Source organism: Macrobrachium nipponense, chromosome 19 (genome assembly GCF_015104395.2).
Source record: "Macrobrachium nipponense isolate FS-2020 chromosome 19, ASM1510439v2, whole genome shotgun sequence".
Lineage (NCBI taxonomy): Eukaryota > Metazoa > Arthropoda > Malacostraca > Decapoda > Palaemonidae > Macrobrachium > Macrobrachium nipponense.
This window is the reverse complement of record NC_061088.1, coordinates 32,620,981-32,646,816: the sequence shown is the minus strand read 5'-3', so window position 1 is coordinate 32,646,816 and position 25,836 is coordinate 32,620,981. Positions and strand designations below refer to the sequence as shown.

Genomic DNA, 25,836 nt, shown 5'->3' with positions numbered 1-25,836 from the left:
TTTAATGATGAAAGAACAAGGCCAGGGCTTGGATGGGGTCTCATTCTTTGCCAAAAATCCCAAAGTTAATGCGCATTCAGCATTACTACCTTGAGCAAAACCAACTCTCTTATCTATCAAGCGGCGTTCACTCACCCTCTTCACAGTGGATAAGGCTACCAAGAACAAGGTATTCCTAGCTAAATCTCTCAGGGAAGCCGAAGTCAACGGCTCAAATGCGGTTTGGGAAGCCATTTGAGAGCCACATTCAGGTTCTAGGACAAAGTCTTAGTATCTTTATGTTTCTCTGTATCAAAGGATCTGATAAGATCCGGCAGGTCTTTATTGTTCGACAAATCTACACCTCTATGTTTAAAGAATGAGCCCAACATTGCTTTAAATCCCCTGATAGTAGAAGTAGACAGGTTCCTGGATGCCCTTAAGTAGTATAGGAAGGGGTTGAAAAACCTTTCGCTAGTAAGTCTTTGAACAGTCTGTATGCAGTCAGGGCCAGAGTGGACACACCTTGATGGAACCATCTGAAGTGGGGCTGTCTAAGTAGACTGGTCTTCTGTGGTAACAATCTCGGAAAGTCAAAACCAAAATTGTACCATAAAGCTGTGACCAAATCGAACTCTGAAATTTCATATTATGGATAAACTTTCACAAAGTACATTAAAATCATGTGTTAAAGAATATATCATGAAATTAATACAGGATGTACACTAAAGTATGTACGTAGATACAAACTAAACTCAAAACTTTTAGCTTTCTTTGATATATTGGGTTATGTAACCTCAAACTTGAATTCTGCATAGATACTCTACGGAATTGAATCAATGTTCACATGAATATCTATTCAAATAAACAATAAAACTGACATGAAAAGATAAATATACCAAAGATAAAACACACAACAAAACACAAAAGACAAAAAATGCTACACATTTCTTAAGATAATTTGCATATACACAGAGCCTTTAATATGGGATACTTTTTCCTCAGAGGAGGAAACCAGTGAAAATCAAACTTTCCAGAAAGACCCAGAGATGCTGCTCTCCAGGAATACCAAGAAGACAACAAAATATCTTAAGCAGCTCCTTTCTCTCCTAGGGATGATTCAGAGCAAAAAAAACATAAGCCAGAGAAGAAAGAACAGAAGTAAGAGGTATGGATGGCAGGGAAAGACATTCTACAAATGTACAGAAAAAAAAAAGTCAAATCAATCATTATTCAATTCTTGGACAAGGCAAGTGTAGAACAGGCTGACAATGTCTCTGTACAGGTGGAAGGGGTCAGGCCCAACATAGAATAGGAAATTGCATGTGAGAAACTGATAAACCCTTTGCCTTCTTCCTCAATGATCTATGCCATTCTATTAGATAAGTGACAAAAGAGACGCTGGATTCATTTCAAAGAATGTACACTCCTGACCTCATACAAAGAATGAAGGTCAATTACTACAGCAAACATAAACCTAGCACATACTTGTTCACACCTGGAAAATAGATGACTAAGAATTACTGGATTCATTTCAAAGAGTGTACACTCCTGACCTCATACAAAGAATGAGGGGCAATCACCACAGCAAACATAAACCTAGGACATACTTGTCCACACCGGGGACATCTTACAGATCATCCTTTCTAGGGGAAGAATTCTCAAGCAACATGATTCTAATAATTATTTCAAAATATGAACAATCCACAAACAAGCCTAAGATGTTAACAAATCACTTGAGTGCAGAGCTCCCACAACAGCCATGATGAGATCGAGTATATGCATAGCAAGGCAGCCAAAGAATAACTGAAACTCCTCTAGTTAACTACCTCGCTCCATAGCTTCAATAACCATGCTAGTTTTTGTCAACAGTATTCCATACAAGACTTCAGGTGTATGATCTCTCATAGGCACAAATAGATTTTACCCTTAAATGTCCCACACATCTTGAGGAGTCTTCTGCTCCTTAATCTTTGGCAAAAGCTTGGTTGAAGAACTTTAAATATATACAGCATTTGATTTCCTTCCACAGGTACAGAAAAAAAAGCAGAATTTCTATTGTTGTTCCCCACAAAATTTTCAAAGCTGTTGTCACTTATTCTTTGGCAAAACCACACCCTCTTTCCTTCCCCATTATTTTCGTTTCACCTAACGAGATCTACACAAAGAATTTTGTAATCAACTCTAATATGAATAGGCATACTAAACCACCTGTTAATCCTCAACAAATAGAGCAGTCAAGACAGCACAGTCGCCACATTCCATCTTTGTTACCACACACTACCTAGCTTAGAAAATATATGTAGCTAACCACACAACATGAAAAATGCCAAATATGACATATCTCAAAACTTATAAGCACAAATGATTACTGTTTATCCCATAACTCAAGAAAAATTAATCTGCTTACAAAAAAGGTTATACAGTATATTTACACAAAGTTAGTTTCATCACATGTTCATAATGAAGACGTCACGTAGGACAAGAGATATGAATTTTAAATTTTAAATTAATTTTTGAATACTTACTTGTAGAACTAATTTGTATATACTTTTAACTGGACGACAAACCTACCTACACCGACACCGAATCCTTAACATTCAATACACATTAAAATACTGCATACGTATATATGTATACTGCACATATAATACAGCCACATATATATCCTTAAATACATACATACAGGCAGTCCCCGGCTTACGACGGGTTCGACTCACGCCGTTCCAAGGTTACAATGTTTTTCAATTATATTTATCAAAAATTATTTCCAGGTTTACGACATGTTCCAGGGTTACGACGCCTAATACTCTGATCTGGCAGAAGAAATATGACTCCAAAAATACAAAATAATCAATATTTGAAGGTTGTTTTGATGATAAATGCAATAAGAATGCAGTTTACATAGTTTTTAATGCACCCAAAGCATTAAGAGTAAGGTTTTCTTAGGATGTTTGACGATGATCCAGCTTTATTTATTTATATATATATATATATATATATATATATATATATATATATATATATATATATATATATATATACGTATATATATAATTCACACCAAAAACCATTGACGACAATCCAAATTGTCTCTAAGAAATTAGAATGCTCTAGCTTGTTCCTGGCTGTTGTAAAGTTAAAATGACTTGATCCCCCAACCCTCATTGTGGGAGCAACGGAACTCTCCCCAACACCAAGCCAATCCTTCTTAAGCAAATGCATCAACTGGCCTATTAAGAAAAGTCGGGAGGGAGGGTGTCTACTAGTTCTGCATGTAAGTATTAAAAAAGTAATTTTAGATTAAAAACTCATGTTTCGTTCTAACCGGAGCTAATATTTGCACGATCCCCAACATTGAAAATTGGATGGTGGGTTGCAATTAATGGCCCTAAAACAGGCTTTGTTGTAAAACTATAAGTGAAAATTCAAATGTATCCTAAAAGTGACTTACCAAAACTGACAATGCAGGCTTGCAATGTGGCAGAAAATAGTGGCTGATTGTCAGTTAGTCATTATGTCAGACCATCTGCCGAAGGTGACTTACTAAGCTCTAACCCCCTTCAGACAACCACTTACTCATGCTTTCCTCACAGACTCTGCAGACTCAAGCGCCTAGTCTTTGAGTTAAAGTAATTGGTAATGACTGACATGTCATGTGAACTGACGAGCATCAGACTTCCAAATCAGACATACAACCTCTCCTTTCTCTGACAGGTATTGGCAAGCATCAGACCACCATTCACTGACATCCCAATCATGCAGCTTATGCATTCTACACCAGCATACAAGTGCAATGATGAGAGGAATCATTCACACAGCTTTCATGTCTCTAATCTAACATGCAAGCCAAACTCACATGACCATACATAACTCTCTTATTCTAGGCACAAGAAACAGGAAGAAAGTGAATGATTATGTTATCACACCACCAGCAGCCACATTAAGACCAAGCAATTTACATCTCTTAAGTAATGACTTGTTAAAACAAAACTCGATCTCCATGTAGCAGCATTAGACAATGTATTGCAGCATTAGACCAAAATAACATGGCAGTAGAATAGCCCCTGATACTATGTGGACCTTTGTCCCAAGAAGGCATATGCTGCCTATTTGACCAAGCCCCTGATATTACCTCTCAGCAAAAAGGAAATCCCATTCTTGGAAAGTGATCATGAATTGTTACTTAAAGATACAAATAGAGATCTAAGTCTCTGCTCTACTGATTTAACCCTATCCAAGTAGTACACCTCAATGCCCTGACTGGACATGAAAGCCTGTCTGGCTCTTGACCACCAATAAATGCAGCTAATGAATAAAAAATATTCCCTTGGAAGAGGTTGGGAATCAGTCAGTTTTCACCCTAAATTCTGGCAAATATGTTATTGTTATAATACAATTAAGTTTGTTCATACTTACCTGGCAGATATATATATAGCTGTATTTCTGACGTCCGACAGAATTTCAAAATTCGCGGCACACGTAGTGGGGCGGTCAGGTGGTAGTACCCATTCCCGCCGCTGGGAGGCGGATATCAGGAACCATTCCCATTTTCTATTCATATTTATTCATGGCCCTTGTCTCCTGAGGGGAGGAGGGTGGGCACTCTAATTATATATATCTGCCAGGTAAGTATGAACAAACTTAATTGTATTATAACAATAACATTTTGTTCATGAAACTTACCTGTCAGATATATATATAGCTGAATCACACCTTCGGATGGTGGGTAGAGACAGACTAGGATATTTTAGGAAATTTAAATTAAAATAAAAGATTAACTTATTGGTTCCTTACCTGATAGCAAAGTAGACTATGTGATTACTGTCACCTAAAGCCTGCTTATGCTTTATCAGAGTTGCCAGCCAGGTTTTGACCTGTAGTGCTGGTGCTCTCTGGATGCTCTGTCAACGGGGACGTGACCACAATGTGACAAGACCATCTAGCCAAACATATGGCAGTAACATATGGCAGTAACACAGCAACCGACCACCACCTGACCAACTAACCAAAAAACCCCCTGATATTAACACTATGGAATGGGAGATTTTCACAGAAGATCTCACCATCAACCAAAAACACAATAAACTAACCTAACTAAGCTAAGGGATAGGGAGAGAGCTACCTTCAGCCCCCAAAACTGTGTCTGCCGAAATGTAAGGTCCCAAAGAACTACAGTTCTCGTAAATCGTTCTCACATCCCGGAGGTAATGTGAGGCGAATACGGAATTGCTCCTCCAGAAAGGTGCTATCAAGAATATCTCTGATAGACATGTTCCTTTGGAAGGCAAGAGAGGTAGCTACGGCTCTGACCTCGTGAGCTTTCACTTTAAAGAGGCTCATATCAGTCTTCTGGCAAGATGAATGAGCCTCTTTAATGACGTCCCTCAAGAAGAAAGCAACAGCATTCTTCGACAACGGCAAATCTGGTCTCTTCACCGAGCACCAGAGATTACCTGAGGGACCTCTTATCTCTCTAGTCCTATTCACATAGAACTTGAGAGCCCTGACAGGGCACAGGGTCTCTCTGGTTCTTGACCCACGAGACTCGATATTCCTTTGAGTTTCAAAGCTCTTTGGCAAGGATTAGACGGGTTCTCGTTCTTAGCCAAGAAAGAAGGGTTCAACGAGCAGACAGCGCTGTCTCCCTTGAAACCCACTAGGCTACTGAACGCTTGGATTTCACTAACTCTCTTCGCCGTCGCCAGAGAAGCTAGGAAAAGCGTTTTTCTCGTAATTAAGTCCCTTAGAGAAGCTTCATGGAGAGGCTCAAAGGGACTTAGCATCAGATGTTTCAACACCACATCTAAATTCCATGAGGGCGGTCTTGCTTGTGGAACTTTGGTGGTTTCGAACGACCTTAAGAGATCGTGCAGATCCTTATTGTCGGAGAGGTCCATTCCTCTGTGGCGAAAAACGGCAGACAACATACTCCTATAACCCTTGATTGTAGGAACTGCCAATTTTTGCACATTTCTTAGATAGAGTAAGAAATCTGCTATCTTGATTCACAGAGGTCGTGGAAGAGGAAATTCCTTCCTTCTTGCACCATGCCCTGAAGGAGGACCACTTAGACTGGTAGACAGCTCTTGAAGAGGCTCTTCGAGCATTAGCGATTGCTCTCGCAGCTGCCTTTGAAAAGCCTCTCGCTCTGGCCAACTTTTCGATAGTCTGAACGCAGTCAGGGCCAGAGCGGAGAGGTTTTGATGAAACCTTTTGAAGTGGAGGCTGTCTGAGTAGATCTCTCCTCCAGGGCAACGTTCTTGGGAAGTCCACAAGGAACGTCATGACCTCTGTGAACCACTCTCTTGCTGGCCACATTGGGGCAATCAGAGTCAACCTTGTCCCTTCTGACGCTGCGAACTTCCTCATTACGTCCCCCATGATCTTGAATGGGGGAAAGGCGTAAAGATCCAGGTCTGTCCAGTTCCAGAGCAACGCGTCCACTGCAATTGCCCCTGGGTCCAGAACCGGGGAGCAATACAGAGGAAGCCTCGTCCTTGATGTAGCGAACAGGTCTACTAGAGGACGTCCCCACAATCTCCATAAAACTGTTGACAGACTTCCTGGTGCAAGGTCCATTCTGTTGGTAGAATCTGATTTCGGCGGCTGAGAAGGTCCGCCCTGACATTCTGAACCCCTGCCACGAATCTTGTCAGGATCTTGATGCGACCTTGCGTCTGCCCATAGCAGAACTTCCTTCGCCAGGAGAAAAAAGGGATCTGGAGCGAGTCCCTCCCTGATTCTTTAGATACGCAAGGGCTGTGGTACTGTCCGAGTTGACTTGAACAACCTTGCTGACAGTCTTTCTTCGAAGAACTGCAGCGACAGGAATATCGCTGCCAGTTCCTTTACATTGATGTGCCAGGCTACCTGTTCCCCTCTCCAGGAGCCTTACACTTCTTCCCCCCTAGTGTTGCCCCCCAACCCCAAACGGAAATGGAAGCGTCTGAGAACAACACTAGGTCGGGGGCTCAGAAGATTTAAGGAGAGGCCCTCTCGTAACTTCTGAGGGTCGAGCCACCATCTTAAGTGTACTTTTCTTACTTCGTTGGAGATCCTTAGGATCGCATTCAGGTCCTCTTTCGACGTCCATTCTTCCGCAAGGAAAAATTGAAGAGGCCTGAGGTGCAGTCTTCCCAGCAAGACAAACTTTTCTAGCGAGGAAATGGTGCCCAGCAGACTCATCCACTCCCTCACCGAACAAGCTTCTCTCTCTAGGAAGGCTGCGACTTTCTCTAACCCCAGTCGCTGACGTTCCTGGGATGGAACGCCCGAAAAGCCACTGAATCCATCTGAATCCCAGATACACGATGGACTGTGTCGGGGTCAGATGCGACTTTTCGGTGTTGACCAAAAGACCCAGAGACTTTGCTAGGGCTAGCGTAAACTGAAGGTCCTTCAGACACTTCTGCCTCGACGACGCTCTGATCAGCCAATCGTCGAGGTAGAGGGATATCCTGATTCCTGACGAATGGAGCCACTTCGCTACATTCCTCATAATCATTGTGAAAACCATCGGGGCCGTGCTGAGACCGAAACAAAGGGCTCTGAACTGCCAAACCCTGTTGTCCAAGACGAATCTCAGGTACTTCCTTGAAAGAGGGTGGACTGGGACGTGGAAGTACGCGTCCTGCAGGTCTAGAGACACCATCCAGTCGCCAGGTCTCAATGCTCCCAGCACCGACTGAGGCGTCTCCATTTTGAACTTTATCTTTTCTACAAAAAGATTGAGCCTGCTCACATCCAGGACCGGGCGCCAACCTGACGACTGCTTCGGCACTAGGAAAATCCTGTTGTAGAAGCCCGGTGACTCTAGGTCCAAGACTTGTTCCACCGCTCTTTTTTGACCATCTGGTCTAATAGATCGAAAAGAACACTTTTCTTCTCTCCCTGATAGGATGGAGAGAGGTCTCTGGGAGTTGATGTGCAAAGGAGGAGGGTGTAGAAAGGGGATTCTTGCTACCCCGAGCTCTACTATCTTGAGGGTCCAAGGATCCGCCCCTCTCTGCCTCCAAGCCTCCGCAAAGAATTCCAGTCTGGCCCCGACTGGTGTCTGAAGGACGAGATCTTCATTTGCTGTTTTTGGGTTTGAATGAAGCTCTTCCTCTCGAAAACCCTCTCCCTCGAGGAGCTGCTCTCGAGGGGGGTGCCCCGCGAAAGGGTTTGACTTTCTTAGGGGGAGGGGGTTTGCTAAATGTCGAAGTGGAAGGAACCGCTGGACGTCTTGAAGACTGAAACCAAGAGGTCCTGGGTCGCCTTTTCTTGCAGACTCTGTGCAAGATCCTTTACCATAGCCTGGGGGAAGAGATGGTCCGAAAGAGGCGCAAAGAGCAATTCCGCTTTCTGAGCGGGAGATACCGACTTAGCAGTAAAACTGCACAGCAGTGCTCTTTTCTTCAGGAAGACAGTTCAAAATTCGAAACTAGCTCCTCCGAAACCATCCCTGACGGCCTTGTCCATACATGACAACACGCTGGACAGCTCCCCCAGACTAAGAGAATCAGGACTCCTAGACTGAAGGTCCAAAACTCCCAGACACCAATCTAGGAAATTAAACACGTTAAGGGTACGAAGCAGTCCCTTCAAGTGTGGTCAGTCGCTACCGGAGTCCAGGACACCTTAGCAGACGCTAAGAGAGACCTCCTCTGGGCGTCCACTCAAACTGGAGAAGTCACCCAAAGCGGACGAAGGGACCCTTTACTCCCACATCCTCCTTGGTCTCATACCAAACCTCCTCCATTCCCGGCGAGTCTAGAGGGTGGATGGGCGAAAGTGGTCTTGCCCTGATCCTTCCTTCTGGACATAAAGTCTTGAAGTTTCTTAAACGCCCTCTTGGTCGACAGCGATGTCTTCATTCGACGAATTCAGGGGTCTTTACGGTCTTGGAAGACGAAAGTTGAGAGGGAGGAGACCTAGGGGCTGTCGGCTGGAACTTCTCCCCCCAGAAGGCTGAACGTAACAGCCTAACAAGAACCTTGTAGTCCGAGACAGCTGAAGCTACCGGTTGTTCTTCTTCGACGGAACTCCCCGGACTACTAAGTTCCCCTTCCTCCCTAAGAGGAACTGGAGAACGCCCATCAGGAGAGGGAGTACGTCCCGCAGTCTCAATCCTGAACAAAGACTTCCGTTGGTTGGAAGTATCCGCTACAGGTACGGAAGCGGCCTTACGTTGATCTTTAGAGGTACGGACATCTTGCGAAAGAGGAGCGTCCTTAGAAGCCACGTGAACTGTCTTAACAGAAACGTCTCTACGAAAGGAAGCGCGAGCTTCCTGACGAGCGGCGCCAAAAGCGTCCTGCTTAGCCAAGCGAGCGTCCTGCTTTGCATTCTCAAAAGCGTCCTGCTTCGCTCGAAAAGCGTCCTGCTTCACACGGGAGCGTCCTGCGGAGCGTCCTCAAAGGCGTCCTGTCTATAACTAGAAGCGTCCTGCTTCGCGCGCCGAGCGTCCTGCCAAGCGTCCTTAACAGTGTCTTGAAGAGAGCTCAAAGCGTCCTGTCTAGAACGCCGAGCGTCCTCAACCGCTACCTGCCGAGAGCGCAAAGCGTCCTGCTTCGAACGCCGAGCGTCTTGACGAGCGTCCTCTCCTGAGAGAGTAAAAGATCTGCTAGGAGAACGAGAACGTTGACGGTCCGGAGGCGGAGAGAGAGACGAGCAAGCCGAGAGAGAATGAGGCCGCTTCGTCCTCTTGACGGGCAGCCGAACGTCCTTCCTACGCTTAGGCTCGACTGCTGCTGGGCAAGTCCTCTGAGCCATCAGCGACGTAATCTGGTCCTGAAGGGACACAAGGATATCCTTCGTAGGTGACGAAGGAGCAAAAGAAGCGGGCAGGACTGAGACTGCGAGAAGGCGAGGGGCGAGGGGACGCCTCCTTCCTTCTAGCAGGTACAGCTATCTGCCTCTCAGGTGAACACGCCTGTGCGTAAAGGCAAAACGAACGTCCTCATCGGTAGAAAGCCTTCCTCTCTTCTGCGGAGGAAAGGCGTCAAAAGCGTCCTCTGACAAAAGAGGAGACATAGGACGACGTGAAGCGTCCTCAAAGCGAAAGGTCCTTTTCAACGGACGCGAGTCTCTCGAGCGCTCCACCCCTTGCGCGGGGAGGACGCTTCGGAGGACGAAAAGCAGTCTTTCAGGACACGCGCTCGTGCGCGCTCCTTGGCAGCCTGGGATTTAGCAAACAAGGCCTGCCGAAGGGACGCCAGATCGGTGGGGAGCCCCCGTAACCCTCTTGCGGCTTTCGACATACCCACTCCCTGAGTCCTGGGAGTCCGATAGAGGTCTAGGCCTAGAGGCATTATGGGGCCGATCTGACGCCCCCTCCCCCACAACCACTAGGGGCACTAACACAAACTTTCACAGGGCCGGTTTCTAGGGCCAATACCTTAGATTCGAGAGCACGAATAGACTCTAGAATCAGAGAAAGGGTGTTACCTTCTCCAGACACAGCACTGGGGCCCGAAGGCAACAAAACAGGATTAGGTTGGGCAAAATCTACTGGTGTTAGCGGAGGAGAAATGTTACTATCCTTACCTTTAGTAGAGCTGCCCTTGGAGGAAGACCTCCTGACTCTATCGCGCTCCAATTTACGTCGATAGGTCTCATACATCCTCCATTTATCATCATCCAAATCCTTACATTCATTGCACCGATCATCAGCCACGCAAACATGCCCCTGCAATCCATACAAATTGTGTGAGGATCAACTGAAGGTTTAAGAAGCCTCACCTTACATTCACTCCTCACACACACTCTGAAACTTCCCGAACTTGATCCAGACATCATGTATCCAGAAAAGCCAATCCAAAATCAAAAACCAAACCACTATAACGCGTGCCAATCCAACAATCCAGAAGTCGATACCAAAAGTCAATCCAGATAATATTAAGCGAGATAATGAAAAAATCCTAGACGGAGGTACTGGTAAACAGATGTTTGCAGCACCGGCGAAAGAAAAAATATGAATAGAAAATGGGAATGGTTCCTGATATCCGCCTCCCAGCGGCGGGAATGGGTACTACCACCTGACCGCCCCACTACGTGTGCCGCGAATTTTGAAATTCTGTCGGACGTCAGAAATACAGCTATATATATATCTGACAGGTAAGTTTCATGAACAAAATGAAACTACCATATGTTCTCCCTTCACTGCAACAACTGAAGAAAGAGCATGAAGATCACCAAATGTTTTAGCCGCGGACAGTGCCAAAAGGAATAGGGTCTTCTTTGTCAAAGACTTTAGATCAGCTGATCCAAGAGGTTCATAAGGTGCCGTCAAGACCCCATTGGGGCTGGTAAGGGATCTCCTAGGGACTTCTACCTCAAATGATCGAAGAAGATCAAAGAGCAGAGGGTCCTCGAATACATCCTTTACCAGAATCTAAAATCAGATGCTAACATTGCCTTGTGGCCCTTACTAGTAAAGACCACACTTATGTCTCAAATGAAGCAGAAAATCAGCTACTTTTGACACTGTAGGAACTGATACTGTGTCTACTATTTCTACACCAAGTGCAGTATACTCTCCACTTATGCTGGTAGTTGACATTTGTGGTATTTTGTCTAGCCCTGGAGACTTGTCGGGCCACCTGCACAGACACGTTCCTTGCTAAAGCGGAGCGCTGGATAGTCTCCAAGCAACTAGACGAAGTACTTGGGGGTTGAGATGCAATTTGTCCAAATGGGGCTGGCTCAAGAGGTCCCGTCTGACAGGCACCCTCACTGATACTTCTGCTGACATTTCCCAGAGATCTATCCATCACTCCTTCTGGGACCACCATGGAGCTATGAGCGTGACCCTGTAGCGAGATGACGCTCTTATCTTGTTCAAAAACTTACTTAAGAATGGGGACTGGGGGGGTATGCATATGCCTCCACGATCTACCACCCCATGTGCTAGTGCCCACTCTGTGCTGATAATCTGATCTACTGAGGGAATCTGCAACTACGTTCTTGCTCCCCATCACAAATTGAGGAAGCAGTGTGATCTGATGGACTTCAGACCAATGAAGGATCTCTTGAGTCAGGCAATTTAGAGCCTGTGATTTGGTGCCTCCTTCTTTCCTCAGGTATGATATTGCCACACAATTGTCTGAGAAGGTGGCCACCATGCCAGAGCTGCACTGTTGGCTAAAGTGATAAAGACCAAGCTGGACTGCCTTCAGCAATCACCAATTGATGGACTTTTCTTGCTCCTCCTTTGTCCATCTCCCTGCCACTTATGACCTTCCCACTACTGCTCCCCAGCCCTCATCTGAGGTGTCTGGGAAACTTGATCTCGAGGTACTCCTTGAAGGAGATTGTAATCCATGGCCCACCATTGAAGATTCTCCCATATCTCAAAGTCCCATGGAATTCTGATCGCCTGGTCCTCTCCTTGTCAATTTCTGTGAAGCACATGCTGCAATGCCCAAACCCAATGTCTCCCCATCCCCAAGGGGACTAGTGCTATTAACGAATTCAAGTACTGCAACAGGCGAAGCCACATAGATACTTCTTGACCCAAAAATTCTCCTATACAGGTTTGAATTGTATCTACCTGGTACAGGTGGTCTCTGGTTATTGGCAGGGGTTCCTTTCCTGGCCGGACGCCATAAAGCGAAAATCGCCATTAAGTGAAGCATGAAAGTCTAAGGGAGTAAAACATACTTATGGCGCCTTATGGCTCCAATAAGCGGTGGTCGGTGCCATCAGTGCCGTAAGTGTCTCAGCGCCATAAGCATGTTTTACTCCCTTAAACTTTCATGCTTCGCTTAATGGCAATTTTCACTTTATGGCACAGATAACCGAATGTGACGTCATAAGAAACCTTATTTTTTAATGAATATTTTCAAGGCCACTATTTCCCAAAATTTTGTCCCTACCAAGTGAAGCAAACCGTTGCCCACCAGAAGAAAAAGAATTACCTCTACTAACACCTAAACCCTGAGAATTCCCGCTCCTAAATTTCTTACGAGGGGCCCTAGACTTGTCCTACAAAACCCACTTCGTCTTCTCTGAAGCTTGGGGTTTCCGAGAACCAGAAGGCTGATGAATGACAATGGTAGGTTTATTTTTACTCTGCTTTACTACATGTGAAAGCAATGCCTGATCACAGCTCCTCTTGACCTCCTCAAGATTAGAATCATCTAGGGCTTTTTCCAGGGCTGCCTCATCAAAGAGAACCTCTTAAGAAAGATGATGCTATTAGTTCTTCTTGTTTAGGTCTCAAAGAGTGGGAGGAGCATGTCCTACATAAAAGTCCCCACATCTAGCCAGAAGAAAGATCTTAAGGTTAAACATCTCTGACAAAAGCTGTTTCAGAGAGGTATTAAAACTATTCACCAATTGATGGTAAAGGGACAAGTTGTCATCAATAAGGACAGGAATTGAGACAAGGGCATTGTTTACTGACCAGATCCAAACTAAAGAATTAACAATCTCAGTCATGGTAACTGAGGTCCCTTCCAATTTTGAACAATCATCCACTGAAATCCCAACGTGAGCCTTCAAAGACTGACCAGAAGTAGATAATATATTAGCCATATTTTTGTTCAAGGTCTGAGCTGAACATGAAGAACCTGAAACTCTAAAATATTTCTTCCTAAATGTCAAAGCAGAAACTAGTCCCACTAGAAACCAAACTATCCCCCGAGTCACAATGAACAGTAATTGGTTTAGGAGGATAATTCCCCCAACCATCAAGCATACAACTAGATGAGCCAGATCCTGGCTTAAACCAAGGAATCCAAAATTCTGCATGGGACATAATTCCTCTATAGATCTAGGTGCTCGCCCATCCCATAAAATACACAATCGCGCAGCCTGGAACGAAGTCTCATTGACATAACCGCCCGCCCAACCTAGGCCTACACGATCTTACCAATCACCTTCATGATCCACATCAGTATCCCTATCTAGCTGTATATCAGGGGAAAGGGAGACCAGAAACCATGGTCCTGCTATGCATTCCAGTCAGAACGTTCCCACCACCTGTGGAATGGTGTGGTAATGAATGTACCAACTATGTTGCAATGGGATCACTCACAGGCGAAGCCAAAACAGGACCAGGGGAGCTGGAATAAACATGATTAGCCAAATCCCTAACAACAACTAGCTAAATCTTTGATCTGACTATCTACAATATCTGTATAGTTACTAAGAATTGAGCTCAAATCACTGAAAGATAAGCCTGATCTCATTATTTGGTTTACCTTACAGTCCGATGATGCAACAGGTCTGACCGAATTAACTAAACTCTCGCACTGATCTGGTAACACTGCGAGATCTGGTAATACTGCAAGGTTTGGTAACACAGCAAGATCTTGCACAATGAACAAAGGCAAGCCTACGCTATCATCCTGCACATCTGCAGCCATACGCTTACTTTTAGTCGTACGCTTGCTATTATTACTCCTAATAAGTACTGACTTAATGAAAGTCGCATAATCCTGACACGTTGCAAGTCAGACCAATCCGTACATTGATGGCAGCTAATCTCAAACCAGTGATATCACCTACAATTAGAACAAATAGTATGACCGTCGAATTCAAGTTTAACACTTGACCATTTGTGGCAAGAAGTGCAGCGTCTTGTGTTCGTTGAAGCTGATGAAGCCGTGCTGCTATGACTGGATAAATCTTCCATTATAATGCAAACAAATGCACAATACAGTGGTCACCCTGTATTTGTGGGGGATGCGTACCAAACGGCCCCCGTGAATAGTTAGAACAAGCGAATAGTTGGAACCCCTATAATAAAAATGCTTAAAACCTCCTATTTTGTTAATTAAAACTCAAGAAAAACCCACTAAAAATGTTTATAACTGGTTTTTTATTAGTTTTATCACAAAAAGTGCATTTTATGATGAAAGTGATAAAAAAACCCCAGGAATTTATGGATATTTCTCATAGAAAAATACTGTGAATAAGCTAATTTTCTGCATATAATGCGGGGAAATGTTCCTGAGAGAAATCCACGAATGTGTGAATCCGCGAATCCGGAGAATGAGAATACGGGGGGTCCACTGTAACTAATAGTTTGATTGTCACCCAATACAACAAAGAGCTCTCGAGCGTCAGATGCACTGGACAGCAACAATGGAAAGAATGGCTTGGTGTTGGAGGGAACTACGTCGCTCCCCCAAATGGGGGTGGGGAAACCAGGTCATTTTGACTTCATAACAACCAGGAACAAGCTACAGCAGTCTAATTTCTTAAGAGACAATCTGGTTTGTTGCCTATTATTTTTGGTGCAAATTCTGCATGTATATGTATTTAAGGATATATTTGTGTAGTAGACATACTATACGTATATGTATGTGGTATTTTAATGTGTATTGAATGTTTAGGATTCAATGCAAGTAGGTTTGTCGTCCAGTTAATGGCCATGAAAGATAAATGCAAATATTAGTTCTGCAGGTAGTTCCTCGTTGGATGAGTGGATTTTACACTCGCCTACCAATCTGGTAGTCCGAAGTTCGATTCTTAGGCTCGGCCAACGCGGAACCAGAGGAATTAATATCTGGCAATAGAAATTCATTTCTCGATATAATGTGGTTCGGATCCCACAATAAGCTGTAGGTCCCGTTGCTAGGTAACCAATTGGTTCTTAGCTACGTAAAAATATATAATCCTTCGGGCCAGCCTTGGGAGAGCTGTTAATCAGCTCAGTGGTCTGGTAAAACTAAGATATACTACTTGACTTGGTTCTGCAGATTAGTATGAAACAAAGAAAGAATTACAGTATACATGTGCGCACTGCAATTCTAAATTGAACTCTTTCACAATAGAACTTTCAATTGCAATTTCAATTTCTGCAACACACTTCAAATTGCTTGCTTCCAGTAATGTATCTTATGTTTGTGCTTGCTTCTTATCAACCTTATGAGACTCTGAAGGCACCACAAATGAGGTATAGTAGTATAGGTACTCTACTCTACCTCTATGATAATATAAATAAGATTTATCATAATATTTCATGGAGAAAAGGGAATTGTTAAATCAGTTTACATTTTTTCCGAACAATAATTAAAAGTAAGGATACCAATATTCTGCTTACTTTGGGTCATTCTGATATTAAGGGTCATTCTGATATTATATATCTTTTTTATATACTACTTACACAAACTACATAAAGTACAATTATTCAGCTTTAAACTAAACAAATAACCATTACAGTACATTATTTATAGATAAATTCCAAGTGAATGGTAACATGAAATTACCTGTAAGGTCATAAACCAGAGCCTCAAATGAGTTTGGGACCCCTACAAACCCTCACAGGGTTAGCACAGGCTAAACTACTGTACTGTGCACTAGACTTTAATATGAAATTTTTAACAGCTGGGCAGCTATGAGTTAGAACTGAATTGAATTGAGTATAGAATTTAGGCCAAAGGACAAGGACTGGGACTTATGAGGTCATTCAGAGCTGAAATGGAAATTGATAGGAAGAGGTTTCAAAGGTGTAATAGGAGGAAAACCTCGCAGTTGCACTATGACTCAATTGTTAGGAGAGGGTAGAGAGTAAGATGGAAGAAAGAGAATATGAATGGAGGTATAATAAAAGAAACAAAAGGAGTTGCATCTGGGGGCCAAAGGCACACTGCTAAAACCCTTAAGTAATCCCTACCTGACAGCACTCGAGTTAAGAGCTCATTCATGCAGTCACCACTGAAAACTAATATCCCCAAACAAAAACAAAAAATATATAAATATAAAAGCAATCACTATTCAGTACTACTACTACTACTACTAATAAGCTAAGTATACAATTATATACACAAAAGGTCCAAAGGGAAAAGGTGCAGCTGACTGAAGATAATCAAAAACTGAAATTACCTCAATAAAAAGCCATCAACTTTACCTGTGTCAGATGGGAAGGTAATATCCTCTCTTCTGAGATCATCATCACTGTCATAATCATCCAAGGGTCGTCGGCGTAACTCCTCAGATCCAGAGCTGAGTCCAGCAGAACCTGATTGTCCACTAACAGGCGTCATGGCAAAACTACCCGGAGGTGTCACGTGGTTAGGCGGTGTGACAGTCCCATATGTGGCAGCCACCATGGGGTAGCTAGGACCAGTGGGCATCGGGTGAGGGGGAGCAGCAGGGGATTCCTGGAAGCCTGCTGGAAGATAACCACTTGGCTTATGGGAACTATAATGATGGGGCGCAGTAGACATCACTGCTGTCTGCCCATGAGGTTCTAGGTCTTCCCACCATGGGGGCTGCAGCAACCTCATATGGGGTCGTAAAAGCCAGTGGTCATGACTACTGGCTTCTCCACTAATGCGCACTAAGTACTGAGTAGTGCCAGAGCCTTGGCGTTCATACACTACACCTTCCACAAACATTTGTTGCTCTTTGTCCAGTCTCACTACAACACGCGCACCCTCAACTAACTGTTTTGCAGATGGCACTGCATCACTTATCACATCAAATTTTGTAGTTGAAGTAAAAACATTAGTATACCAAATTTCACTGGTGGGATCAGCGTCAATCCTAACTAGTAAATCACAGCCATTCTTAACACTGCAAATAACTGCAGGGTAATAATGCTGACCACGCTTGGCTAAAACTCGATGCCCCTTCCATTCACCCAATTCTACGGGTGCTCTGGTAATACCCTGCTGTGAGGACCACATCTCCGGAGTTCGAGGCACTTCTCCACCTTCTCTCGTTTCCCCAGGGATATGGTGGGAAGGGAGAGTTGCTTGGGCCGCTGCATCAACCACACTCTTATAACTGGGATATTCTTCGGCTGGGAAAACTCTACTTTGGAATTAGGCGACTGTGTGGGACGACCTGAGGGGCCTTGTTGCTGGGAGTTGGAATGAGAGTGAGCCATTGGAGGAACCAAGTGAGATGGGACATGCACTGTGTGATGGCCAGATCCACTTAGCTGGTGTGGCATTTGAGATGATGGCAAAGGCTGTGGAAGAGATGGTTGGCGTTGCATTTGTTGCTGCTGTGGTGGCTGATTTTGCTGTTGTTGCTGCTGTTGCTGTTGTATGTGAATCTGATGAAGCTGATGTTGCTGTTGCTGCTGCTGTTCATGCTGCTGGTGATGTTGCTGTTGCTGATGATGATGTTGCTGGAGGACCTGTTGCTGCTGAATTTGATGCTGAATTTTCTGTCTTTGTTGTTGTTGTTGTTGTTGCTGTTGCTGTTGTTGATGCTGTAACTGCAACTGTTGTGAGCTTTGTTGATACTGTGGGATAGTTACTAAAGTCGCCTGATGGGGATGAATGATGTGCGTTGATGCTGTGGCAGTATGAGAGGTGGGCAGGGCTTGAGGAGCAGGCACAAGTTTTATTTGGTTGTTTGTCTGAGGCAGTGCTTGAGGCTGTACAGTTAACACTTGAGGACCCATAGGATTATGACTGACCAAGTGTGTCATGGGATGGTTTCCACCACCACTCATGTCAAGGGGCTGATTGGGAAGCGTACATTCAATCTTGCTTTTTTCCTGGATATTAATAATGTTGCCACTTCCATTCCCAATTCCATCGCTAATCATGTTAACTCGTAAATCTTGTGGATTGTCTGATACACTTATGATGGTTGATGGTACTGACAAAGAGGAACTTCTCTCGACCACAGGAGGAGGCGCTAAGGGATTTCTTTCTGATGGAGGAAGCACCAACGGACTTCTGCCATTAACTGGCATCATAGAATTCCTGGCAGTGGTGGTAGTTGTAGTGATAATAGGATTTTTTGCAACTGAAGACAATGATGATACAGAAGTCTGAGCTAAACTTGAAGCAGGTGTTGTCCCAATTGATAAGGATGGTGATATTCCAGTTGCACTGTTGGTGACGGCATTATTAGGACTTTTTCCCATGAGAGGTTTCGGAGGCTCCTGCATGTCCTCAAGCTCTGATGGATCGAATTTTCGCTTTTTTGGCAACTTACAAACATCATGGACTGGTTGCGACCTCTCTTCCCTCGCTGAGGAGGGAGTGCCACCAGCACCTGCAGACGTCGTCACACTCCTGTTGGCACTCACAGGCTGAGCCCGGCTTACAGTTGCCGCTGGCATGGTGGTGACCGCACCTGTGCTACCTCTACTACTTACAGCATGTCCATCACCCTGAGCTGGAGAGGAAGACCCTCTGTCATGGCTGCTATTGCCTGACTCAAGGCCACCATCACTACCTGGTGAGTCATCTTTTCCTCCTCCTCCACCTCCACCTCCACTCCCTCTCACGGATTCTGGTTGGACATCATCTTTGCTGTGTTTGCCATGAGATGAACTATTACTGCTACTACTTCCAGAAGTAGTTGCATGTACGGATGAAGCTTGGCTAGTGGCAGGCACTGGTAGGTCACTCTCCCGGCGGGAGTTGGGTCGAGCTCCCCGGCCAGTGTTACCCGTAGCCTTGGACTCTGCTGTGCGTTTGGCTCGGTTGCCTCCGCGCCTATTCATCCTGTCGGTCAGCCATAGTTAGGATGGGGAGGACCACTGGTGGCTCACCAGTCCACCAGCCAACCGTCATGCCAGATGCCCTCACACAATTCTGTAAAGGAAAAAAAATACATAACTACAATGCAACAGTTTATAACAAAATTACAAGTCTATCACAGCTAAAAGTTAGTTTACACTGTATTCTACAGTAAATTTATTAGCCCATACTAAATTTATCTAATTAGGCTATCTTTTACAAAAAATTGTATCACTATAATTCTAAATCTTTCAAACAAATTATCAACACTAATTTCTGAATATGGTACACCATTACTCAACTTAAATTACCAATAACTCATCAATAAAGTAGTACTAAAAACTAGGCTATGTCACTTTTAAAAATAAATCTTCAAGAGTACAGTTAAAAATTTTGGATATACATTAAAAAAAAATAATAGTTCTGTTGAGAAAAATGCTCTCAAATTTAGGGTGCTAATGAATCTCTTCCACTTCTCTGTAAGACTGCATGAAATGCTGCCTAAAAACAACCATACCAATACCTTTCTTGTGTACATGAAGGTAGTATATGTACTTAGTTTCATCATACACCAATTATCATATGCTTAGACATGGAACCTCCCACTCTTAATGGAATTATATCTGTCATGTTCCAGAAAATCCTCACTCCTCTGTCCTACCTACTGGTACTATCTTCATCACTTTTCTAGAGCTTTATAAAGTCAAGACTATCTTTGCCACCAGCAGGCTCCTATGGCTACAGTTGCTGTTTTTCTCCTTTTGTTTGTTTGTCTGTATGGTGTTTTTAGGTTGCATGGAACCAGTGGTTATTCAGCAACCACTGAATACACATCTCTCACACCTCAATGGAATGGCCCAAAATCGAACTTGCAGCCACCGAGGTGTCACGCCAACACCATACCGACCACGCCACTGAGGCGCTTTTCTCATTTTGTTGATTCACTCTGGGATTTTTTATTTTGCCTTAACCATCGTAATTTCTGCTTTTACGGTTTAGTATTGTAAAGTGATCTTGTGACAAGTAGTTTTGGTTTTTCTTGGTTTTACTTCCTTGCTTGCTAATTCATTTCAGTCATAGTACTTTAATACTCAGGAACCCTTGGTTTTGTTCAACTGCAAAGGTACAATATTTCTTGGTCTCTTTTTCATGTAGCTCAGCTTCATTTTCTACTAAATTTCAAACTTTTATTATGTGGTGATTTCTTTTTGGACCAGTCTTGGACAGTGAATGTTCTATGGTACGCTGACCCTAGTGTTGTTTGCCAAGGCTAACTGATAACCATAAGTGTATGTGTCAATGTGCTTCAGCAGACTTACCAAGGTCGGAATTCCTGGTCAGGCTTCTATTGTTTGTTTGTTTGTATGGTGTTTTTACGTTGCATGGAACCAGTGGTTATTCAGCAACGGGACCAACGGCTTTACGTGACTTTCGAACCACGTTGAGAGTGAATTTCTATCACCAGAAATACACCTCTCTCATTCCTCAGTATAATGGCCGAGAATCGAACCCACGACCACTGAGGTGGGACGCCAACACCATACCAACCACGCCACTGAGGTGCTTCTAGCTCATTCAGGTCTTCTTTTAATCTTGATCCACATCTTCAAGCTACAACTGGTCTCAAGAGAAATGGTATCTTTGGATATAGCTGTGTCTGCACTGCTCATCAAATATTAAAGTCAGATCAACTTCAGACACCTTGGTCTTTGGGTGATCCAAACCTCCTTTACTAATTGTAACTCCAGTTTAACAGGATCTGCTTCCTCTGTACTCTGCAGCTAGAAACCAAGCCACCAGGTCTAACAAGAGATTTTTTTCTTTTTGTGACTCAGCATGCAACCCCATTAAGCAGAGACTCAAGCTGCTCCAGGCACCCCATGGTCAAACCCAGGACTGTTTGGAAGTGTTTAAGCAGAAGCTCATGTGGCAGGTGCCATAACGTCTGTAATATCCTTGGGGACTACCTGACTTGATTGACAGATGGCTTCCATCTCCATCAAGACCATAAACTAGTTCCCTGCAAGTGAATTGAGCCAGGGAGTTGGTACAGTCCATCATGCTTTCTGCATGCTCCTCAAATAATCTCTCCCCCTTTACCTGGAGTGAAAAGGGTAGAGGTTTTGTTTCCTATTGAATCAATCACAAGGCATCTCCAGCATGGACATTACCCTGGATGGTGATCTACATCCTAGACAACTGGTTCACTAAAATTGTCCCACACGATCACACATAATATGAAGAGGTTTGCAATTGCTACAAGGACAGGGCTTCTGTAGTTTAAAACTTGGATGAGAAAACCAATCAGACGTGGCTTTGTTCTAAAGTTTTTAGACTATATAAGCAGAACAGAACTAAAAGAGCTAAACCTCTGAAAGAGGCCTCAGGGGCTGAGTTGAGGCCAGACAATGAAATCATTCTTCACTTCAAGGCCTCTGACCTGGCTAAATCCCATTCTCCATTACTATCTTAATCAACACCAAGCTTTGCATGCATAGGCATGATACAGCCATTTTCATTTTCAATATAGAAATGCTGGCTGTGTCTTTAACATCACACCCACAAGACTCACTGAAGAGGACTCCCTTTGTCTGAATTATGTCTGGAGATTCTACAGGCTTTGGGGCTGTTCTTCCAAGGTGTCACTTTTCAATGGCCCTAAAATCATCTCAATTGATATCTAAGCCTCCACTTCCTCAGGACCAGTTACAAGTATTACCTCTCGGGGAAAGGCAGATTTGAATAAGAGATTTTGTCAAGATATAAAATACTATATACTGAAATAGCAAGTTATGCTCTAAGTGGCAAGGTGGTTCTTTCTCTGGGACATGCTTAAATTTGCACCCACCAAGTGCAGTACATATTTGTTGATGAACTTGGCCATGAAGGGGAAAGACCTTCCTTCAAGGACTACAGTATTTTCCCCTTCTCTTACCAGCAGACCTTTGTACACTGTAGATCACCAATATTATGGATCCCTTCATCCTTCTGAAATCCCTTGTCATGGAATTGGGGGGCAGACTCAGGTCCACAGCCACGCAGGCAACCATTTTCAATATATAGTTACTACTACAACTGCATGTTCAACATCCCAGCCAATGACTTTTCATCAGTGACCCTTTGCCACGCTATACCATGGCTTCTCAAAGACAATTTTCTGGCACTGACAAGCACAAAATATGCTATTTTCTGGGGAATAGGGAGCGACATCGCTCCCCTTTCCCCCAGAAAATAGCAGAAATTTGCCCTTAAAATGCTCCTGAGGGAGATGGTCATTATACAACTGTATTTTGACTATACAGAAAAAAAAAAAAATTGAATGAGATGCATCTACGTATAAAGGGTTAAATACAGGCAGTCCCTGGTTATTGGCGACCCAGTTTTATGGGGCTTCTCTAGTGCCATAAAATCGGCAATTTATGGCGCCTTAACGGGACGCGTTCCGGTTATCGGTGCCATAAATCACCGAGTTTCAGTTAATGGCAGGTTTCACTTATCGGCACACCCCCAGGAACAGAACCCCTGCCAATAACCGGGGACTGGCTGTATCCCTTTTCTTTTATTGAAGCCATGTGATGTATCACATCTACTTATAGTACCCTGATATGTACTGTTGGAGCAAAAATGTAAACATGGCAAGTACAGTATCAACAAGACCAAGATGTAGAAGGTGATATAGCCTATATGGACTTTTATTTGCAAGAAATAAGAACTACCAGTTCTTATTTCCCTTTAAGTATCCTAGTATGCAATGAAAAAAAACTTCGTTGCATCTTCCAAACTGATGATTCTATGGATGATGCTGATAAAAACAATCTTTAATCTTAGGGAACACATTAAATATAGCGTTACTGGAAACCATCCAAATTAATCAACAACTGGCTTGCTATAAACCACTCTTGATCTTGAGTGCACAAAGTATTAGGATGAACTAACTTCAAAATAATTTTAAATCTAATGACATTACTCAACCTAAATATGTATCACACTATTTAGATGACATACATCATTCCTTTCTTTATTCTCCCAGCTACTGTGCATGTATAACCTGTTCTTAAAACAGCATATGGTATATGTAAAATAAAATCTTTATGTACAGTACAAACGATTCTTAAAAGCCTTCTACAAAGGATCCTTAAAAGCCTTCCATAAAGTTCAGTATGTTCCTTTCACTATGGGTGGGATATTTATGAATGTTGACAATAAGCTAATGATAATGATGGAACCTTCCATCTCTCAATAGCAAAAGAGGTCCTGAAATACATTAAGCATATGTGAAGCTGTTTATTATTCCAAATATGAGCTCACATCCTAGTTCATCTGACAGATTGTTTTGTGCTTACTATATAACTTACCCTTCTGGCATCTTGTACATGGGGTGGTATTTTTCAGGTACCTTCCTGCCTAATGCATAGCACTAGTGGTTCTAAAACCATGCAGATCATTGCTTTATCAAAGATTCTACAGCTTGAATAACTTTTACTTTATAACTAAATCATATGCTTATTCTATTCTACATCCTGAGTGATTAATAAAATAGGCTGGTCATCATCTACAAGAGACATGGACAACACAGCCCATAAAACAGCTCAGCAATGCCAAATGTGTAGATTGAAAAAAAAAAAAAATTATTTCTCATGTACAAAACCCACTGCTTCACTAACGACCAATCCTGCAGTCAGCCACTCTCAGCTCCTCTGACACAATCTAGAAAGAGATTGAACACTTCCACCTAGGCTAGTCAATAAGCACATCCAGCCTTTAGGGTCCTTTCTCAGAGAAATTACTGTCTAGCCCATATGCAAGAGATGAGGAGGAGCCGGGAAGTGATTCCACTAGGTATGGTAATGGGTCAGAAGCAGTACTAAAATAATTCTTTCTACAAATTGTATTTGGTTTCAAACATACCTACTGCTTAACAATACAGTTGTCTGCATAGCTATTTAGATGAGATGGTCTCTCTCACTACCTACCTAAATTATGGAGGCTCTAGAGTCATGTATATTATGTATGTTCTATCTTATAACAGTACTACTTGGACTTAGTAACTTTCTCATGTTGACCCACTGACTTTTACGGTAGGTATTATTTCAAACTACATAAAACTTCAACTTGGTATACTGATGACAAATTCTACATGTCTGATCATACTTTCAAGAACATAAAACTCAATATAGCCCCAAACAACCATAAAGAAATGGTTTTCCCACAATCTGGGAAAGCTGTACAGTAGGTGGGGAACTTTTTTTTGAACAGTATGGCAAAGTGGGATGTCAGAATTTCCACAGCTCTGGGTGCAGACACCACTGCTGGAAGACCCTGATTTCTTCTGCTCAGAGTATTTACCACTATAATTAATATCATCAGACATTCCTTCCTTTGCTCATAAAAGGATATAAATACTGTAGATGTCACTATGACATGGAGTTTACACCCTTATGGAAACAGTTAATTTAATTTTATGATAGTTAACCTTAATCCTTAAAATCAACTAACATTCTTCATAACATTTGTGGTATAGCATGAAAAACAGGTAAATGACAAACAACCACAAATGGCCTCTCCTATCAACAGCAAAACTGAATTAGTATCAATCTAAAATTAAATTTTGAACAATTTGCTAGCATCCTTGCAAAAATGGATAAGCACTACCTGAACGCACCCCTGCCCTCGGTGAGCACCAAGTGTATAGGAAAATACCAGGGATTAGGGCCCTGAGCCCAGAGTACGGGCAGTCCCCGGGTTACGACGGTCTCGGCTTACGACGTTGCGAGGTTACAACGCTTTTCAATTATATTCATCAGACATTATTTCCAGGGTTACGACGCATGTTCCAGGGTTACGACGCCTACAACGCTCATCTGGCAGAAGAAATATGACACCAAAAATGCAAAATAATCAATATTTGAAGGTTTTTTTGATGAAAAATGCCATAAGAATGCAGTTTACATAGTTTTCAATGCACCCAAAGCATTAAAAGTAAGGTTTTCTTGGGATTTTTGACGATGTTCTGGCTTACGACGATGTTCGGCTTACGACGCGTCTCAAGAACGGAACCCCCGTCGTAACCCGGGGTCTGCCTGTACATGCATCAGTCTCATTTTAGCTTCATACTTCTCCTAAGAAACATTAAATCCTCAATAGAAATTTGGCCTCGCTGAGGATGAGTACCAGAAATCATTCGCATAGGTATGATAAATAGAGTTAAAGCACTGGATGTTTTGTCTCCTCAGATTCAAATATAAAAATTTGGTGGATGACCTTAATTATAAACCAAAAGGCAATAACAGACTGTCCTTTGAAATATTTAGATAACGAATTCTTTTATAGTATTAATAATGGACATGCACAATTTACAAATGGCCCCTAGTAAATATTAAGAACTAAAAATGTGAATCTGAAATGGAAGAGCCCTGAATTAAAATGAAAGGCT

At 43.1% G+C, this 25,836-nt stretch overlaps 1 protein-coding gene across 1 annotated transcript in view; it reads right to left on the bottom strand.

Annotated features, from left to right (window-relative positions):
* Positions 1 to 25,836, bottom strand: part of LOC135215758 (protein capicua homolog) — a 185,338-nt gene that overhangs the window by 153,117 nt on the left and 6,385 nt on the right. The window contains 2 exon segments of the mRNA XM_064250715.1: positions 16,823 to 17,713; positions 17,716 to 19,478. Coding sequence (XP_064106785.1) covers positions 16,823 to 17,713; positions 17,716 to 19,387 — 2,563 coding nt within the window. The 5' untranslated portion in view covers positions 19,388 to 19,478.